The sequence below is a fragment of the Hakea prostrata genome, chromosome 9 (assembly GCF_041222555.1).
Source record: "Hakea prostrata isolate BN-2017 chromosome 9, UWA_Hpros_2, whole genome shotgun sequence".
Classification (NCBI taxonomy): Eukaryota; Viridiplantae; Streptophyta; class Magnoliopsida; order Proteales; family Proteaceae; genus Hakea; species Hakea prostrata.
In genome coordinates, this window is record NC_142608.1 from 64,621,544 (window position 1) to 64,643,253 (window position 21,710).

The window sequence follows — 21,710 nt, forward strand, 5'->3', positions numbered from 1 at the left end:
ATGTTAAAAATTCAAATCCAGATATTGCATATGGGAATGCAGCCTGAACGTGCTACTACTGGGCCCACGAAATGCCACATTTAACCTAATTCTGTCCATTGAGTGAAGTTGACGATTGCATATGACAAATGATAGTAAACATATGGAGGATCTGTAAACGTTGGATTAGAATCTAATGTTTGAACAGGCAGATTCTGATGAACCGTAATCCACGAAATCGGATTTCCTTCGAAGCTTCTCTAAATTTCAGGGAAGGATTAGGAGACAGGTGCACATGTACGTAGTCTATTTTGAGTAGCCGACTTCGTCTGAATTTTATTGACTTGTGTATGGAACGAGTCTAAGCTCGAAGTGAACCCCACGTTATAATTAATAGACGGTCATGATCATTCAGCTAGTCCATCCTCACCCAACCGCGTTTTTCTATGTTGACTTCTCATGGATTTTCTCTCTCTAGAGAGTGGCCGGCCAACCCGAGTACCCAACTAAACGGAAAAAGAAAAAGAGGAAAATAGAAGTGAGAAATTACTTTTTTTTTCTCTGCTTTTTCCTCACTTCTTCATCTTCTCTCTCAAGTTCTTGCCTCTCAAGTTTTTCTCTTTCCTCTTTCTCTCTGAAAGTCAAAACCAGACGAAGCAAAATCTTCTCATTCGAATCCATGTTCGGTTGTTACCTGTATTAGTTCTTCCGATCTGAGTGTGTGACTGTAAAATATAGCTGTTGCTTCTGGTGGTTGGTTCTTTTAATTCTTCTGCATTTATTATATCCTTTCGATGAGTGGGAACGGTACATCAGGATCCGGAGGAGCTGGATCGGCTGATTCTTCAGCACCTAGAAGGAATTCAAAGCGACCAAAGTGTGAGTTCTCCTGAAAATTTAGTATCTTTTGATTTGTTTTGCTTTTTTCTTTCTTATTAGGTTCCTATTAATGAGTGATCAGATAAAACCCTGCACCTACCGTACTTGAAAGCTTTCTCTTTCCATCTTTTTCTGCATATATTGTGTAATAGAAGCTTTGTACTGTATTTTTATGTGTTAGCTCCATCCTTAGTAGACTTGGACTTCCTTTTCTTGTTTGCTGTTATTCTGTTGAAGTCCTAACAATATCTTTCCAGATTTCCTTATGTTGAACTGATGAACAGCCCTTCTATGTACTATTTGCTCTAATTAGCTTCATACTGCTCGCCGTCACGCTTTCATGCTTGGTAGGAAAACGATGCTAGATTAGTGGGTCGGAGAAAACGTGATGTTCTATTTGCAACTGAAACCATGAAACTCGAAATATGAATTAATGAAACCTTAAACCATGAACCTGTCTGCAGATGCTTCAACCATGGATCATCAAACCCGAAACTGATGAAAAGCCTTCTAAACTGGAAATTATTTCCCATCAAATTCAATTTGTTAAACAGGGACTGCTTGTAACCTAAGAACTGGCTTTTCCTTCCACTAAGGGTCTGATGTCGGAGAACAAGATTAGATTAGTAGGTAAATTTGGAACAGGAGAAAAGGGAGAAAATTAGGAAATTGGGGGCTTAATAGAGCAAGCTAGCCTTCTTATATGCGACTCCTAATAACTTTCAAGCTGTTGTTTTTCCATGCCTTATCCATCTAATAGCCATTACTACCATGATTACTATAACTACTCCAGTGACCCCTACAATCTAACTCCTCCTAGTAATTGACAGCCGCAACTTAAACTAAACCCATGATCATGAAAATAGAGAAAATAAGGAGATATTTTTTCCCCTTTTTCTGGGGGTTGGGGGGGGGGCTTAATAGAGGAATCTGGCCTCATACAAGAATTATAACAACATTCAGGCTGTCGTTTTTCTATATTATCCATTAAACATCCATTACATATGGTTAAATTAACTCCCACAATGTCTACTAGAACTTAACAGCTGCTACCCAAAACTTCTTTTTGTTTTTTTTGGCTTGAAAAAATGAAACCGCGCTCATGGCCCGGCTGGCCACCTGGCCTGGCAGCGGTAGTGGGATTCTTCAGTTCCCTGGTCAAAGGCTTGGTTGGATGTGGGTTCTACTCCATGAGGAGCGGTACGGACGTAGATGATATCATCACGACCTCTCTTTTGTTACCGCTAGGGATGCTTAACGTCGCTGCTTCTCAAACTAAACCCATGATTATAATAACTGTACCATGTATCTCAACTCCTGCAAGTTCACAGTGACTCAAATAACTACAAGATACATCCTGGTCCAGCTATGGTGCATCTGATGTATACCAGGCTCTCACCATTTTCTAGTACTTGCACGAGGAGCTGTCCTTTTTATTGCTTTTGCTTGCTCTTCTCTTTCAAGACAACGGTCTCTCCATTTTGGGAGAAAACTTATACAAGGTGCTGGTGATATGGTTGATATTAATCATTAAATTCGAAGGTGGCTACATTCTATCCTTTTTTGATGCTTTGCCATCATCTTGTCCATGTAGCTGGGAAAAATTAGTTTCTGATGATCAGTCTGTATTGCCCCAAAAAAGAGTTGTATAGAAAGGTATCCAAGTAAATGTGTGGCAGAAAACTGTTGGCTGGTTCAGTTCTATTGGGAGTTTAGTTTATGTATTTACTTAATTTGCTATTTCTTGTTGCCAATTAAGGGTATTTATTTAATAGTGTTATTTTCACTTTATTATAAATAAAGGGCTTGGGATCACACTAATCTAAGAAAGCCGTTCTACCACAATCGGTTGTTTTCAACATGGCATCAGATCCAAAAATCGATTAGGGAAGAGAAGGGAAAAAATAATGGGAAAATAAGAAAATCTCATCTTTATGTATTTACTTAATTTGCTTTTTCTTGTTGCCAAGTATGGGATTTAGATAAGAGACTTCTTAGGGTTGGGAGAAAATTCAATCAAATGTTCTGCAGGTTTTAAAGTCTTGATGTGGCTGGGAATTATTGTGAAGGACAACCCGTAGACCTTCTAGAGGCAGAGAAGAAAAGTTCAGGTTTTTCAGAGCAGCCGCATTCGTGAATTTGAAAATCAAGGGTGGAGTAAGCAAGTTAGATTTGGTGATTGGATGGTGCAGCCAAGTGTATCGAGTTTAGGGGTTGATGGAGCTCTCTTTCGTCGGATTTTTATTTGTGGCAGCTATGGTTGGCTGCCGCCAACGGTTCAGGTATACCCATGTTTAAAAAACAAAATCAAACGGTTGGGATTAAAATACGGGGGAGGGGGGGTATAAATGTAAATATAGTTTTATTTTTTACCTTCAAAGGTTATTTATTTTGAAAATTTACAAAATCAACCCCTCTCCGTCTGCCGGATTGCTTCACCGTCGAGGATGAGGATTTCGCTAATCGGGCGAGTATGTGCCGAGACAAGGTAGCACTCGTCAATGCTTCTTCTCCGTTCAATTTCAGGGATTTTTTTCTCTTAATTTTGAAAATGTTTAGGGACTTTTTTTTTAAAAAAATTTCAATAAGTTTAGGGATATTTTTTGTATTTCAAAGAAGTCCAGGGACTTTTCTGCAATTTTTAACAATTTCAGGGACTTTTTTTGTAATTTCGAAAAAGTTCAGGGGGCTATTTGTAAACTTAAATGATTTCTCCTTTCGATGATGGCTGATCCCATATTTCCTTTACTTGGTACATCTGAAGAGTCTTCCATGTTTTCCATTCATAGGGATCGTGAGTTTTCTTCGCTTCAGGTAACCACTGTGAAACTTAATAGGACAAATTATCTTAGATGGTCTCGTTTAGTTTCCCTCGCTGTTGGTGCTCGTAGTCTTACTGGCCATCTTGATGGGACTTCTACAAAACCTTCCACACCTAGTCTGCAACTTTTCAAGTGGTATACATATGAATGCTTGGCCATGGGTTTTCTCATCAACTCCATTGAATCTAGCATAGCAGAGAGTTATCTCCTCCTTCCTGATGTGGCAACTATTTGGAAAGTTACTAAGATACATACTCCAGAGTTGGCAATGATGCACAATGCTTTGAAATTAGACGGAAAATCAATTAGTTACAGCAGATTGACCTTACTTTTTCTCAGTACTATAATACTCTTCGGAGATATTATCAGACTTTAGATTTCTATGGGAAGTTTACACAAAAAAATGCTGAAGATGCTATTGCATATCAACAATGGGAAGATAAACAGAGAGTTTATGATTTTTTGGCAGGATTGAATATAGAATTTGAGCAAATTCATGCACAGATCTTTTCTAGAGAGCCTTTCCCTTCTCTGGCTCAAGCCTATGCCATGGTAGATACTGAGGACAGTCGAAGGACAGCTATGGTACACACTCAAACATCTGATAGATCTGAATTGGTGGCTAGTTATGACTTAATTAGGTTGTAACTATAAATACCCTATTGGGGTCTTGTGAGTAATATACTTTTAGATGAACAATTCCTCACATTACAACACCTTCCTCATTAGCCGTCACATTCGTGCTAACCCAAATTGTACCATTTGTTGGTGTGACCATGAAGACATTGACCACCTCTTTTTCCTTTGCCCTTTCTCCAATTCTCTTTGGAGAAAAGCCCTTGCTTCATTTTGGCCTCGTTCGCAATGCTCCTTCGGATTTGCTAGGGATTGGTCTTGGATTTTGAGGAATTTCTCAGGTTCTTCCATGTGTGACCGAATTGGTATGCTAGTCTTCTGTGCTTCTATTCATCACTTTTGGTGGGAGCGCAACCTTAGAAGATGGACCTCCAAATCCCGTTCTACTGATTTGATTTGGAAAGTCATCTATTTTAATGTTTCTGCTAGAGTTTCTTTTATCCCCCATCCCCGGTAGATGACACCCCAAGGACTAGGCACATTGTTGTATCCTGGGACCTCACTTCCTCCTTTTAGCCTCCTTTTTTGAGGCTTTGTTGTATCTTCTTTCATTTTTTATATATTATTCATTCATCCAAAAAAAAAAAAAAACTGATTATTTTATTTGCTTTTCAGATTCAAGATTTACTCAACAAGAGCTTCCAGCTTGCAAGCCGATACTCACTCCAAAATGGGTATGCAAACTCTCCAACATTTCTGTATCGTGTTCCAAACTCTTCTTATTAAATTTCAGCATAAGCAAAAAGTTATTATGTTAGTCTTTTTCATTTAGCATGGTGAAGTTGTCTAACAAAGCGCATGTTCTTCACAGGTGATCTCAGCATTCACAATTGTCAGCATAATCTTCATCCCTATTGGAGTTGCTGCTCTCCTTGCTTCGCATGATGTATGTGTTAAGACTTGAGAATGATTTGGAAACTTCTTTGACCTTCTTTTATTTGTTTATTTATTTATTTTTCATTAACTTATTTGGAGTATTTCCTTCTGTTAGGTTGTTGAAATTATCGATCAGTATGAAACAGATTGCATACCGTCAGAATTCAGAGATGACCAGGATAAAAAGCTCCAGTTTATAAAGAGCAATGGAGACAAAACCTGCAATAGGACACTAACAGTAATGTCTCCTCAGAATCTACATTTGTTAGCTTGAGAGATTTAAAATCTACTGCCGATTACTCTGAGGGGAGAATTGTATTTCAATGAGAGTTTCTCCAAAACCAAATCAAGTAACATGCAAAACAATGTCTTGCAGGTACCCAAGGATATGAAGCAGCCTATTTATGTATACTATCAACTTGATAACTTCTACCAGAATCATCGGAGGTATTTTTTGCTTTTGAAGGTTCCAAAGTTAAATTGTAGGTGAAAATTAGCCCAAGAATGATGGCACAGCATTCACTGATTGGTGATGGATTTTTGGTTCTAAGATAGTATTGCATATTTGCACTGACCATAAAACTACAATAGGACATGCATAACCTAGACAAGAAGTTTGAAATGGGTAAGTGGTTCAATAGTGAAACAAAAAGGGTGAAAAGTAAGAAATGGCTGGAACCAGGAAGTAGGTTATTCATTCAGTTCACAGTTTTGTCCTCAAAATCTTGTGATAACCCTAATGAAACAGATTGCTGGGAAGGAAAGAAACAAGCTTCCATAACAAACATGGCAAATGATCATTGAATTATTTATTATTATTATTTTTTGGAGGAAGGCTGATATGAGTTTGTTGAAATGGATATGAAGGAAGTTTCCAAATACAAAGTTAGAAATGAATCCGCCCCTAGATCTCTGGGAACTTTGGTGGCAGAATGTGTGGCAAGTTCCAATCTAATTTGGGTAGGGTATTCCCCACCAGCAGATATTCATGCCAGGAAGGAAAGAAACAAAAATGGATAGGAAGGAAATTTTAGAAGACATAGAATTTAGAAATGAACCCATCCCTAGATATTTGGAAAATTTGTTGGTAGGATTGGTGACAATGAATCTCATTCTGAGCTACTGACCATCAATAACCGAGGTTCATTTGAAACTAGAAGAATTATTGTTTATTTATTTATGAAAATTTTGGAGGATATAAAATTTAGGTCTGAAGCACCAATAAATGTTGACCGTAAAGGTTTCAATAGGATAGAACCACATAATTTAGGGCGGTATCAATTCTCATTCTTTATTTTGCTGTTTAAAAGAAATGAATACAAGGATCATAAGAATTCCCTTTTTTTTAATCAAGAATGAAAAATGGGTTGGTAACTTTTGTCTAGAATAAATAATGAAATGTAAAATGAGTTTGGTATGTCAAGATGAAAAATTAATAAAAAATGACAATGAAAATCATTAAGATTTAGGAGTGAGAAATAGGAAAAACAATAATGTTTTCATAAAAAGAATGTATGTTTACTTTATACCCTCAATTTGCATTGAGAATTTAAAAAATGAATTAAATGAGCTTTTGACATAGAATCCATAATAGACAAAAAGTTTATTATGATTTTTTTTGGGGGTGGGGGGGTCATTATTCTTGTAAACAAAAATAGGATTTAAAATGGATATCAAACACATCAAAAAAATGAAAATGTCAGAAAATGAGAATTGATACCAAAAAGGCCTTATAGTGTATATTTGTTGCATCAATTGTGCCACTTAATTTACATCCATCTCCCTCATTGTAGTTTAACTTTGTAACCTTAACAGTTCATAATCGGATAGGCTCATGGTCGGTATGGTTGGGAACCACCAACTTGTTGGGACCCCACCAAGAACTACCGAACATAAATGGTTGGGCTTTGATCTGTCAGGCCTGCCAGACTGGGCCTGAAAGTGACACCCCTACAGTGATGTACCTAGTGTGACTTGGATTTTTAGCTTAATTATACTGTCATGAAACTACTTTCTAGAATCATGGCTAAAAAATTATTGTGGGAAAAACCGTTATACCTTAGATGTATGACAATAGCTCCTATGGTGATTCTTTGCGAGTCAGGTATGTTAAGAGCCGAAATGATGCACAGCTAATGGATGATAAGAATGAAATGGAAACAAGCGGCTGTGAACCTGAAGCCACCAACAATGGTTCTCCCATTGTACCATGTGGTCTTATTGCTTGGAGTTTGTTCAATGACACTTACAACTTCTCTCTCAATAACAAGCAAGTACCGGTAAACAAACAAGATATCTCCTGGAAGAGTGACAGGGATCACAAGTTTGGTAAAAATGTCTACCCCAAAAATTTCCAGCAAGGAGCCCTAAAAGGTGGTGCAAACCTGACCAACAAATCGGTAAGTCAATTCAGTTTCAGTACCAACTCTTTATTCGAATACATTTACTGGTTTTGACAACTAGCCCTTGATGATTATGTTGGACGCCATTAATGGAGCAAGAACCTGATCCATTTGATCATTTATGTGTAATAGTTGAGTGAGCAGGAGGACCTTATTGTCTGGATGAGAACTGCAGCTCTCCCAACTTTTAGGAAGTTATATGGAAAGATAGAGGTGAATCTCAATGCAAGTGACATCATATACGTGACACTGGAGAACAATTACAACACATACAGTTTCAGTGGAAAGAAGAAGCTTGTACTTTCCACCACCAGCTGGCTTGGAGGAAAGAATGACTTTCTTGGTATTGCGTATCTCACGATTGGTGGGTTGTGCTTGTTTCTAGCCATGGTCTTCACTGTTGTATACATCGTTAAGCCAAGGTATCACTCGCTTTATCAAAAAAGGAATCATCTTACCATCAACCCTATTACCTTTAATGTAACTGATATAGCCTTTTCTCTGCACAGGCGACTGGGAGACCCTTCATATTTGTCGTGGAACAGAAATCCTGCAGGGCGCTGATCTAATGGGTTATCCAGCTGCCGGTTTGGGTCAATGTTCTACTTTGTTTACTAAGATAACTAAATGGCTTTCCTTGTAATGTATTGGTCACTTTTTATTCAATGAATCATTTCAGTAATTGGGAATTCGAATTTTGCATTAGAACATCCATACAGTGCTGCGTGTATAATTTCCAAAAGAACTTATTTGATATTGCCATTTTTACAGATTGCAGAAAATCCCGACTCTTCCTTCCAAGTCTCCTTGGAAGTGTAAAGGGGTGCTCTCCTCCTGGATCAGAATTGTCGAGCGGGTGATCACTAGCAGCACTCTAAATAGGGCCAACAATTTTTTTTTCTATAGTAGAATGGTAATACGTTTTCCAGTGGTAGAGAATATCTCACGCATTACATTACAACTTTTTGTCGTTACATTAGTCTTGCAACTTGCAACAAGTACGAGTATTGGAGGCGCTTGCATGTAGATATGAGTCAATTATAATTGAATGAGATTGTAAGCAAATAATCATGTATCTTGAGGGTGAGATTTAACCCTCGATGATAGTGGAACCTTTGATCCAAGATATCCATGATCCAAGATATCCATTACTTAATATATGGATAACTTTGTGCACTGTATCCTTGTCTATATCCCTAGGGGTTTTAATGTAATTACAAATCTCTTAGCCAGGAAGACCCTTTCGGTTTCGGGCCCGAAAGAATGGCCGATATTGTTGAATGGTTGGTGGAATTATATTCACCCCCACTTTTTGCCCACTTTGAATAAGATTGCTGTTAAAAAAAAAAAAAAAAAGAGGAAGAAAAGCTAAGAAGTAACACAGGTTTCAGAAATTATGACTCAAGGTTATGATCCTTCTATTAGTGTAATTAGAGGTGCAACTTTGGTTTGATGATTCCAACTCTTCTTGGCATGTGCTACCCTTGTTCCTATCTATTTTCTTTTAGGACTAAGAATAATCAAGGCTGATCAGGTTTAGGCTTGGCTGCGCCTGATCATGGCTAATCTGAATTGACCTAAGCTGGGCAAAAGCATGATAGGGTTGACGCTGCCTCGTTTCACTTTAGAAGAGATGGTAATTTTACCAATAAAAGAAGACCAACCCACACCTTTTAGTGAAAAGGTCTCAACTATATACAATATAATCCCAACTCCTTAGTATAAAGCTACTAGGTTTAATACTAATAATAAGGGAAAATTTTAAGAACTGCAAAATGAATAGCGAAAAAAATACACTTCAAGAATTTATCGAATTAGTAGATACACTCTAAAATGTCTTTTATTTGTGCACAAGGGCACATTCAGTAAGCAAATTTTGTTAAGTCACAATTAGATAATCTCATAATTGCTATATTACCCTAAATGTCTTCTGTCTTTACAGTATTACTTTTAATCCCTTGCTTATATTCAAATTAGAGAAAATTTCAAAGACCTCTCAAATTAAATTATTAAAATATTATTATGAATTGTTCAAATAAATAATAAAAAAATCACAAATATCTTTTTTATCCACTGTATTTTAATTTTAATAAAAATAACCTTCACGGGTATTTTTGTATTCACATATTCGGATATTTACGCGAGAGTTAAATTATTTTGCAAGCATCAGAGTGCATTTTCAAAATTTTTGGTTCCCGTTGTGTTTCTCCTTCTCCCCTGCCCTTCACGCATGGCTTTCTCTACAATTGTACACTTACAAATTGCAGAAAATCCCCACTACTTTCCAGATCTAAAGTAGATTCTAATTTACTTTAGAAATGTAATAAAGGGGTACTCTCCTTGATCAGACCTGTCGATTGGGAGATCACAAGCTGCTATAGGTTGGTGTAAGAAATTTAATTCCTTATCTGCCAAAGTAGCAACATTTTGCATATGGCTGCAACAGTGTAGGCTGGGCTAGGCTTTTACAATCCCAAGCATAGTCCTATATATTCTAATCTAAGTTCATTCCTGTTCTAACCCTAATTTAAGGCCAAGATTATTGTTCCTACAACTTAAGGGCCTTACCTTGTCCCTAGCGTTGACCATTGACCTTATCTTGCTCGCTCGATTGGCCCTATCCTGCTTAATTCATTGGTCTCGGTTTTTGCCTCTGTCCCTAGCGTTGACCCTGATTGACCTTATACTTGGCTCTGGCTCTGATTGGCCCTATCCTTGTCCGTGTTCTTAATTCATTGAGGTCAAGCATCAAGGACAAAATTAAGGCCAAGATTAGGACCATAATCATGGACAAAATCGATGCGCATTCCCCCGGAGACCCGTCGGCCTAAAAGATCACAAGTGGTAGGGGTGAATGGGATAGATATGCAGCGGAGAAGGGCAAGGCCGATGGGGCGCAAGAATAATCCGCTGCTTCCCATGGCTACCGGCCTTTGGGCCGTGCCGGCTGTGTGAGAAAGAGGGGGAGACCAGCCGACAACCCGGTCAGGGCGGGGCCGCCCCCCCCCCGCCGCCCCCCCGGCCCGGGGCGCCCCCCGCCTTGCATGCACTCCTAATTTTTGCATAGAGACAAGTCAGCCAACACAAAATAAATGTTTAGCATTTAATGAAGAGGTTCAACCAGATGTAAAAATCATCACCCTTTATATAAACCTAACCGTTCAAAATATATGTTTAACTTTTAATAAAAAGGTCATCCTTACCCCTGAAGCCTTGGTACACTTATTCTGTGCCATTTGTCCGTTTTGGCACAGAAGTGACCAGAATTTTGTATAGTAAACCGGTTCGGATTTTCTGTGCTGGTTCAGCAAATGTGTGCCGAACCAGGCAATGGGCACACTTTTTCCTTGTGTCAGAGAAGCTTCTCTCGCACAGAAGTGATTCTCTACCATTTTGCCGCTGATTATAGTTATCGATGTAATTTCACGATAACCGCTCCTCAAAGCTCCTCATCACTCTCGTCTCTCTGCACTGCACTCTGGTTGTAGTCTCTCAACGGTCATCTTTCAACGGCACTTTGGTAGCCCTAGATAAGCCTTCTCGTCTCTCTCGTCTCTCTCGTGTCTCTGTCCATCTCTCGACTCTGTCGTCTCTCTCTGCTCTCTCTCTGCTCTCTCTCGTCTCTCTGCACTCTGGTTGTCGTCTCTCAACGGTCATCTCTCAACGGTCATCCCTCAACGGCACTTTGGTAGCCCTAGATAAGCTCTCTCGTCTCTCTCTCGTCTCTCTCGTGTCTCTGTCCATCTCTCGACTCTGTCGTCTCTCTCTGCTCTCTCTCGTCTCTCTGCCCCTCCATCAACGGCACTTTGGCTCTGTCTCGTCTCGATTAAGTATCTGGGTTGCTGGACTCTCTCAAGTTTGTCTGCCTGCTTTGTATTGGAGGTTGAAGAAGAGCATCAACCGATTTCGCCATAAGAGGAGCCCTTGCATCTGTGACTGCCCTCGCCCGTGGTATGTTTTTGTCTAGTCCTTTTTTCGCCAGTAATTTATGTTCGGATTCGGGTGAAATTAGGGCTTACCCTAACCTCTGGTTGTGGATTCTGCGTTGTAGTTCGAGCAAGGTTACCAAAGAGCTTTTGGTTGTGGATTCTGCTCTCAAGGTCTCTCACCTCGTCTCTCTCATCTCGCTCTAAGGTGTGTATGACTCTGCTGTGCCAGCCCAACTATTGAGCTAGTGTAGTTCCCTGTTTCTGAATTAAGCTTTTGTACCTACTGCTGCTACAGCTCTTTAATAGTGTGATTTGGACAGTAGAAAGCTAGAATTTTTCCATGTTCTTTGATTAACTTAATTAAATTGATGTTGCTTGTTATTCTGCACTTTTGATCGTTTCTTGTGTAACTTGAGGTCGATATTCTTGCAAGATGCTGTGATAAACTTGAATCTTCTGTTATATTTTATACATTTATGATGACTTGATTTGACTTGGCTGGCTATATATATGTAGCTTCAAAATGATCTCCTGTTATACCGGAAATTAATCTTTTGTGAGTAGCAATTGGATTAGTCATGGGAACTTTTATTTCTTCTTCTAGTGTGATTTCTGCAGCAGTTCTCGTAAGTCTCTTATGTTTTTGTTTTGATGCTTATGGTTCTAAAAGCTGTTTGAAGGAGGAGAGGATTGCTCTGTTACAATTGAAGGATTCTCTCAATTATCTGCATGGTTTCAAAATTCCCACCCCCTTCTGAGTCTTAAGATATGATTATACACTATGAGCTTAAGGAATTTTGTGTCTATTTTCTATTCATAAACTGTTTTTCTCTTTTCTTGCCAGTTAAAACTGTATTTTTTTCTCTCTTAAATTATCCACTTAGTCAAGATTCTTGGTGATCTTAGTTTCAAATCATCAATATTAGATCTGAACTAATAAGCTTGACATATCCAAATTGAGACCAGCAGTAGTTGATCATGGTCCTGCTTAATCTGAGATGGTGCATTTTCAAAGTTTTTCAAATTAGTGTTTATTTTGAGAGCATGATGAAATGACTTTCTTTTTCTTTTTTTGGAGTCTTGGATTTTACCCTATGAGGTCCAACAATGTAAAATTTTTTTAGGATAAGAATCATCAATTTTATTTTTTGATCTCCATGATAATTTCATCTGCCTGATTTATTCAGAACATCTGCTGTTTGGATTGTTATTTATGTATTTGTACATGCTTATGTTAATCTTCCTTCTGATTCTCTGTTATGGCAGCAAGATAGGATCTGGTCTCCCGGATTTTTATTCATGTATTATATCCCTACTTTAACTAATTAAATTTATAACATTTTATTTATCAGAGGAAACTTGGTTGATCGACTTTCCCTTCAAGTGGTGATGGTAGATCAATGTGATGCTTTTGAGTGTGGATGTGTTCGTTTTTAATTTGTTAGCCTTTCTTTTATTTTTTTATACTTTTTGTTTTAGTTTCCATGCTATGGTTGAGAGGTTTTTGTGAAGACCGTGGCAGATTTAACCTCTGCTCTTAGTTTGAGGAGTGGGTTTTCAGGGGTGTGGAAGATGGTGTTGATTTTTGGGTCAGTATACTCAATAGGACATCATTTAGAATGGTTTAATAGATAGAAGAATGGAGAAGGAGAGGGGGGGGGGGGGATGTCAATTATTGGGATCCAATCCCTTCTTCTCTCTTTATGAATATTATAGGCCAAATCTGGTTGCCTTTTAGTGCTGTTGGATTTCCACCATTCATGCTTTAAGTTCTCTCTATCTGTTGTCCACATCTCCTTTTTGGTTGATTAAGCTTCGAAGTTAAAGAACAATTAAGCTTAATCCTACATGTATTCAGCCTTTTATTAGATAAACCAATGGAAAAACATAGAAGTTCCTATGGCATCTACAAAGCAGCCTTCATAATCACTTTGTTTAACCTTTATGGCTGTCAAACGAGACTAAAACAAACTAGCCCACCAAGTGTTGAGGAGTTGAAACTCAACTAAACAAGTATAGTTTTTATATCTCATTGTTAACAAGCGGTACTTTTACTCTCTCTCCCTTAGTTTTGGATTTATTATTGCAGGGTAGGAAGATTACAACAGACCGAGACCTTTAAGTTTTCTTGGTAAGAAGAAAGCTTGGTAAGATCAATCAACCCAATGACCATACAACCAAAGTCTCTTGTAAAATTTCAGATTAGGAACAGATTAGTCTCAGATGATGATCTTCCCTCATCTCCTAGTGTAGGTTGGATTCTCAGCCCTTCACTAGAAAATCAGTTTCTGCTCGAGAGAAGGTAATAGAAGAACTAATTCAAGGTTGTGAATCTGCAGCTCGGCTTCAACTTGTTCTGCATGATCAAAGTACTCACTGGAACTGCTCATGAATCAACAATGACACAAAAATGTGATGCTCTGTTTTGTTTGTTTTAATTAGTGCAAAATGCAGGTCTAATTGGATTATTATTAATACATATTTCTTTCTATGAAGCTGATGAGGAATGGGTATCTCTCAAAATGCCTAGCCTATTTTGTGTCATTTCAATTCTTTTTGTTTTATTAAGTAAGCCAAAGATGGGCGATGCAGTACTTTTCTGGAGCATGATGCAAACCTTTTGTTTCAATTATATTGTCATGCAGATAAAATCTTTCTCAATGTGATAGTTGGGATTTGTGACCACTGTAGCTGTGTGTCAGTTGAAATATGTGATGTTACCAAGCAAATTTAGTACTACAGAAAAAAGAGGGGGGGGGGGGAAGGCAAACATGCTTGGTTCAGCACCTTCTTTATGTGATATGTGGACTGAACCTTTGTGGATAATAGCCTTGTTTTGGTGCTGCATGGACTTGGATTTGTGTCTATCATGCTTGGTGTGGTATGTGTGTAAATGAGGATGGATGAATAATGTCATCTTCCATCTCAAGTGGTTATGTATATTGCCTCAGACATGCTTAATATCTTACATTGCAAATGATCCTACCTTTTTGCTGCTTCATTAAAACAGCTTTTTGACTTGTTTCACTGCAAATAGCATGGGGTAGAACAAGTAAATTTGCCCAGCTAATGTGCTTTCTCTACCTTTATGTAACTAGATAAGTATTTAGTCTCATTTTTCCTTGTGCCTTTGGCAGGTTTTTGGATGAATTTTCTTGGATTATTGTTGCTGTAACGTATTTAACAAATATGTGTGTGTGATGATTGTCTGAATGATGAGTCTCATCTACAGTTTAATCTCACCAGACATTCTGAAACAAGGATCCCATACCTTTTGAAATTGCAAAATAAGGCATTGCTGGAAGCCATTGAAGACCTAGTATGAAAAATATATGAATCACATGCATTGAAATTTCTTCTATTTTGCTTGTTTATTAAGTGTGTTGTGTAAGCTTGTTCATGTTTTATATGCAGTTCTCCACACTTGAATGGCTGGATCAGCGACCCTGACGTACGCCTCCCTGCTCGACACGTGTTTATGAAAAAAAAAAAATTTACGTTTTCGACTCCGTTTCCGTTCCGTCTTCTATGATTTTAAAACTTCACAATTATTTATTTCGTTTTCCGCTAAAAGTAATTTTCATTTCAACTTCTTCTTCTCCGTCTCTCCTTCTCTCTTCATCTCTCATGCCTGAAAACCAAACCCAGTGAAGGAAGCCATATTTTTCTCTCCATCGACTACTTCTCTGTTTCAACTTCTTCTTCTCCGTTTCAACTTCTTCTTCCATCGACTACTTCTCTGTCTCTCTTCTCTCTTCTCATGGCTGAGAACCGAGGCACCTGCAAAAAACCCATCTTCCAATCTCCGTCTCCATCTCCTTCTCTCTTCATGGCTGAAAATCAAACCACCATTGACAGAATCATGTTTTCATCTCCATTGACACAATTTAATTTGGTTTTCCGTTTTCTACGATTTTAAAACTGCACAATTGTTTCTCATTTTGAAACTTATTTTACCATTTTCTAATTTGGTTCCTGCATTCGTTTCTATCTTCTTCTCCTCCGTCTCTCCTCTCTTCATCCCCAGCAGTGATTTTCTCATATTATGCTGAAAATCAAAACAGTAGTGACAGAATTGTTTTTTCATCTTCATCTCCGCTGAGAACCGAAGCTGCAGCGAAGACCACGACCACTCTTCTGCTGTGTCTTTTCCCTGGCCGGTTGCTCACCTGTTATTCTTATTTTAAATCTTTTAAGATTTCCTGATTTTCTTTCCTGCTAAAACATAGATTCTTATTGTTTTAGTTCTTTTTCTGTCTCTCTCCTTCTCTCTTCCAGTGGATCATTTATCCATACGCAGAAAACCCATCTTTCCATCTTTAATTTTTTTCTTATTTTAAAACGTTGTTACAAATTTCTTATTTACTTTCTCTGAAATACGTTTGTTGCTCTCAGAAAAATGGTGACATTGAAGAACCATGGAAGTCCATTCTTTCCCATAAAAACAGAGTTGTAGAAAACACACAACATAAAAGATAAAAAAGAAGAAGAAAGAAAACAGAGTTTTTTTTTTTAAGGTGAGACTTTGTACACACCAAATCAGAGTTGGATTGAAGGTGGGTTGTGTACCACTGTTATGGTTTGGGGAAGAAGCACTATGAAAATTTAGGATCCTCTCCAACTAGGTCATGCTGCCCCTTTGTGTGCATAATTTCAATTTTCAATGAGTCATGCTGACCCTTTGTGTGCAAACTTCAGCAAGGAATGTTGTGAGAAAATGGCACATGTTAACTTCTTCTGTTATAATTCATCTCACCCTCATCTTGAATTCTTACTTGAGTTGATCAATTAAACCTATGAGATGCAGCAGAAGAGAGTTGAGATTGCACCACAATGTATCTGAATGGAAAACTGAGTGCCACCTGTTTCTCATCGATTGGTTTGTGAAGACAAAGTTTCTGATTTCTATTTGCTCCTTTGGTTTATATAATAGCAGCTGGCTTATATATTGCTAACTACCAAATAACACTAACATCAATAGTATCTACATACAGTTACACAACCTGTCATAACAAAGTTTACTGCTCACTCCCAAAAGAAGCTACATAATATATTAATAGTAAAAATGTAAGAATAACATGCTATCATCTTGGTGTACAAGCAGTTAAAGTCCCTTGGTGTAAATCCAAGACTATGCATTGGTGAAGGTAGTCTAACAAAGTCAGTTGGTTATGAACGCCACATTGAAGAGTTTATAACAAGTGTAAGAAGCAGAGGGGTTAAATGTAAAGGCCAAGATATGGTGGGAACGAGAAACATTTCTTTCCAACTACAATAAGATGAGTGAATTTGTTGAACTTGAACTCCAAAATGTGAAGCAGCATTTAGCTAGGTCTTCACCTACAGCAACTAACAAGGCATTCAAAATTTGGGGTACATTGTTCTTTTCCCTTTCTAAGCAAAATGCAGCTCCCTCTTTGCACAAGTTCAAAAATTCAGGCTTCCAATGCTAGATGATGTGATTGAATTCCTGCAATAACTAGAATTAGTGAAGAAAGATTAAAAGGTTCAATTCAATCATTTAAAAACAAAAAAAAAAACTCACCTTTGTTAGCACTTGTCATTTCTCATTCCAGCATTGTTATTCCTCTTGCCGCTTCAACTGAAGCTCCAAATCCTACAAAATATTTGAAAATAATTACAGCAAATGCTACTTAGTGACACATGACAACTGAATAACTAATAAAGTAGAGCATGACAAACCAGGTGAAATTGATAACTAACACTATAGAGGGTGGTGTTTGGTAACACAATTGTGAAAGGAAGCTTGTTAGTTAGAATAATTTCAATAAAAGTTTATGCATTAGTAATTAGAATAGTTCCTCACCATAGACATTCCTTGAGGGTTAGTAACATGTTGTGAAACAAGAGATGAGAAGAAGGCATATTGAAATTGTACAGGACCACTAAAAGTTGATGGGCATGGCAATAGGTATAGTTGGCTTTGTGCTTGGGTAGATGCTTGGTTGCTTCTTTTTGAGATTTCACTTTTTGGCCCTGTAAGCAAATGGAAAAAAATACAAAATTTTCATCATCAGTAAAACAAAAGCATTGGAACACAAAAACATAAATTAACATTTACTTGCCTTTTTTAGCTTGACCATTTCTTGGGTTTGTAGACTTATTTTTTCTTTTCTTCTCCACAATGCTTACCTTTCTACCACCTGGTCCACCATTATATTTTGCTTGAATTCCACTTACTTGTTGAGACATTTGATCGCAATGGTTTAATGCATTTCTTTTAGGCTCCCATTCTAACTCTTGTTTCAAAATTTCTTCAACTCTTTTTTGTCCATCATTCAACAACCTTTTCACGAACAAAGTTGCCTTTTCACTATTGGCAGCTTGTGTTGCAAGGTTAACACTTTGATGGCATATGTCACTATATCGGGAACTTGTGCTTGTATCCTCTTGAACAACACAACCATCATTATCACTTCCCATTCCAACCTTAGCAGATTTTGTCCATCTTTTCAATATATATCTAGGTGGAAGTGTGTAAATCTTTCTCTCATTGAGTATTGTTAGAAGAGTCAAATGTGATTGATCTCTCACAATTTCTCCTTTCCTCAGAAACTTTATATGTGCAAATTGGCCCTATCTCTCCAACAATATTAGAGTGACATGCAATCCATCTTTTGTATTCTTCTTCAAACATACCATAGATGTTCAATGTGTAATCTTTGGCTGCTTCCTTTAACATTGCCACATCAGCCCATAACTTTGGAATCTTATGATTGGAGTTAAAATCCTCAATTGCCTTCTCATACCGCTTCAAAAACCGACTCAAGTTGTATTTTCTTTTCAAGTACCTCTTAAGATAAGCATTAGTACTCTCACTACGTTGAGTGGTTGTCATGTCTGCACAGAAATGTTCTCTTCCATATACTAAAGCCCATTTCTTTCGAATTGAAAACAATTCTTTCAACCACTTATTTTCTTCAAGATTGAACTCCTTTAACAATTCATCCCAAGCAAAGAGAAATTCTTCTTCAGTTTCAGGACCATATATGACATTCTTGAACTTTTTCTTAAAGCTAGGAGAATAAGCAATGGAGAGGTTTTTAGCTGCATTTAGGTATTTATGCCACAAACAAAGGTGATGGCACGTATCTGGCATTACAGTGGCAACAGCTTTCCCTATGGCAGCATGTTGATCAGTAAGAATTGTTTTTGGCGCTTTTTCAGACATAGCTTTTAAGAATGATTGAAATAACCAGACAAAAGATTCTGTTGTTTCATCCAAAAGCAATGCAGCTCCAAAAAATACAGTTTGCCTATGATGATTTACTCCAACAAAAGGAGCAAATGGCCGACCATATTTGTTTGTTTTATAGGTTGCATCAAAACAAACAACATCACCAAAGAGAAAGTAATCTCGAACTGACCTTGCATCCACCCAAAAGAAATTTGTCATTTTATCATCTTCATCAACTTGAACACTATGGAAAAACATTGGATCTTCTAGATGTTTATTTTCCAAATACTCTAAAACAACTTGAATATCTCCATTTGTCAAATCCTTCATGCGTTTGCTACGCAAATGATTTTTGTAATCTCTTTTTGTAAAGCCAAGGTTATCATGTCCACCAACTTCCTCACATAAGCAATCATACCCTTCTGTAGGTGATATTCCTGAACCATCAAATGTTGAAATTTTTAAAGCTTGTGTGGGCTTTATAACCCTATGTGATCTAAGCAGAAATACTTCCTTTTCAGTTGCAAAAGAATGATTGTGTTCATATTCAATTTTAGTAACAAACCACATCCCATCTATGAGTTTTACCACCATTCTTGCTTTACAACCAGTTCTAGTCTTTGCTTGACTCTTTTTTCAAATTACGAGTCCTTTTATCTACTTTTCGAAATCCTTCTCTTGAACATTCAAATATTCTTTTCATTACCAAACTTTTTCTTGTTTTTCCAGATCTACCTTTACGGATGCTAAAACCTACTTTTTTGGCATATGAATTATAAAAATTGTAAGCCTGATCATCTGATACAAACTCCATACCGACTAAGGGAATCACATTTTCTAAATCTTTGCCTTCTTCTGAAATAGGTGCACCATTGATATTGTCAATCCCCATTTTCCCTTTTGTAATGTGCTCAATATTTTCTTCGATTATTACTTCTTCTTCATTACTCATCTCTGAATTGCTCTCACTACTAATATTCATAGTGCCTGTACATGATACAATGTAGTAATATTTAAGTAGATAGATTTGAAAAAACAAAATATATACTGAAAATATTTAAGTTAAATATCCTTTAACAAGAGATCGATAGTCACATAATATAAATGAGTAGCACACTAGTAAAAAACAAACTAAACAATTGTTGGATTCACCAAAGGAAATGCATATCCATAAGCTAGTGGCAAGCTTATTATTCATGTGGATCATGATGCCACCAACAACACACCTATATCAGTAAATAACTTCAAAGCAATCCAACTAACTACTGAAGCAAACTCATCCAATTTAGAAAAGACAGACTCTCCTTTGGCTGTATTGGAGAGTCAAAAACACTCAAAGTGATTCAGTCTAAATTAAATCATGGCCCCTCTCTCCCTCGTCTCACTTTCTACACTTGTAGAGCTTTCAAAATTAAGATATACAAAAGTACTATCACTACTGGGTGAAGTGAAAAAATAAATAAATAAAAGTAGCATAAAAGACATCAACATATAAACACACAATCATGATTGGATTTTAATCTAATCCTATTTTGCCCAAAGGGATTAAGGAACCAAAATAATAATGACAATGATATTCCAATTCCATAGGAGTACAATCCATACCATCTCCCTCCCCACACCACCACTAAACAAAACTTTGGGGAAAACACAAAACAATTAATAGCCAAAGACCACGGATCATAATCTTCATTAGATATAACTCCATTTTGGTTCCCATTAGATTATATTTGACCATGGAGTTGTTCATTTGTTAGCCAAACCAAGGATTTTATTTCTGCAAAGACATTCATTATATTGAAACAGAGACACCTTACCTTTCCAAATGAGCAATTGGGTGATTTTCAGCCAATAGAGAGAGGTTCAGCTGAGCATCAGGCCAGGGAAAAGGCACATCAGAAGAGAGAGTGGTCGTTTCCTTGCTGGTCAGTTCTTCATTGCTGCTTTGGTTCTCAACCATGAAAAGAGAAGATAGAGAATAAGTAGATGGAGATGAAAAGATGGATTTCAGTTCTTCACTGCTGGTTTGGTTTTCAGGCATGAAAAGACAAGGAGATGGAGACGAAAATATGGATTTTTCGTTGCTACTTCGGTTCTTAGCCAAAGAAGACTGAGAAGATGTAGATGGAGATGAAAACACGATTCTGTCAATGGTGGTTTGATTTTCAGCCATGAAGAGAGAAGGAGATGGAGACGGAGACTGGAAGATAGGTTTTTTCCAGGTGCTTCGGTTCTCAGCCATGAGAAGAGAGAAGAGAGAAGAGAGAAGAGAGAAGAGAGACAGAGAAGTAGTCGATGGAAGAAGAAGTTGAAACGGAGAAGAAGAAGTTGAAACAGGTAGTCGGAAGTAGTCGATGGAGAGAAAAATATGGCTTCGTTCACTGGGTTTGGTTTTCAGGCATGAGAGATGAAGAGAGAAGGAGAGACGGAGAAGAAGAAGTTGAAACGAAAATTACTTTTAGCGGGAAACGAAATAAACAATTGTGAAGTTTTAAAATCGTAGAAGACGGAACGGAAATGGAGTCGAAAACGTAAATTTTTTTTTTTTTTCATAAACACGTGTCGAGCAGGGAGGCGTCCGGGGAGCACAAAGTGCTCCCCATCGGGGTCGCTGATCCGGATTCCTCATGAAGGGGGTGGTTGGGATTAAGGTAGCTTGAATGCACAAGTTGGCTATTTTCATAATAGGGACACTTTTGGATTGATCCAACATGTGTTTTTGTAAGTGAGAATCCTTAGCTCAAATGGTAGAGCACCTAGAAAGTTTCTAGGGTATGATGATTCGATTCCATCAGGATTCATGTTATTAATTTTGTTTTTGACAAATAATAAAAACCATTTTTCTATAAATAGATGGAGCCTTTGGTGACATTTCCTTTGGTTTTGATGTTCTTAAATGGTATTTGTATTTAGCATAGTTTTCTTTTGGTTTTATTAAAAAAAAAAAAAAAAAATGCTCATTTTGTATACTTTGTACATACCATACAAG

At 37.5% G+C, this 21,710-nt stretch overlaps 2 protein-coding genes across 2 annotated transcripts; one reads left to right on the top strand and one right to left on the bottom strand.

Annotated features, from left to right (window-relative positions):
- The first annotated feature begins 524 nt into the window (after nucleotides 1-524).
- ALIS5 (ALA-interacting subunit 5) lies at nucleotides 525-8,646 on the top strand. The gene is made up of 8 exons (XM_089168250.1): nucleotides 525-858; nucleotides 4,932-4,990; nucleotides 5,128-5,202; nucleotides 5,308-5,430; nucleotides 5,569-5,639; nucleotides 7,297-7,591; nucleotides 7,727-8,016; nucleotides 8,104-8,646. Exons 1-8 carry the CDS (start codon nucleotides 774-776, stop codon nucleotides 8,156-8,158), a joined length of 1,053 nt encoding a protein of 350 aa, XP_089024376.1. The 5' UTR covers nucleotides 525-773; the 3' UTR covers nucleotides 8,159-8,646.
- An 8,700-nt stretch (nucleotides 8,647-17,346) lies between these two features.
- LOC149006119 (protein FAR1-RELATED SEQUENCE 5-like) lies at nucleotides 17,347-20,963 on the bottom strand. The gene is given in 6 exon segments (XM_089136043.1): nucleotides 17,347-17,520; nucleotides 17,677-18,040; nucleotides 18,042-19,357; nucleotides 19,359-19,708; nucleotides 19,874-19,947; nucleotides 20,539-20,963. Coding segments are annotated over 6 exon segments (2,703 nt in total).
- Between the last annotated feature and the right edge of the window lie 747 nt (nucleotides 20,964-21,710).

Excerpts from the sequence above, each read along its gene's own strand:
- ALIS5 (XM_089168250.1), top strand. The coding sequence starts at position 774 with ATGAGTGGGAACGGTACATCAGGATCCGGAGGAGCTGGATCGGCTGAT. Across the intron at positions 4,991-5,127 it reads CGATACTCACTCCAAAATGG|GTGATCTCAGCATTCACAAT; the intron begins GTATGCAAACTC and ends TGTTCTTCACAG. Across the intron at positions 8,017-8,103 it reads GTATACATCGTTAAGCCAAG|GCGACTGGGAGACCCTTCAT; the intron begins GTATCACTCGCT and ends TTCTCTGCACAG.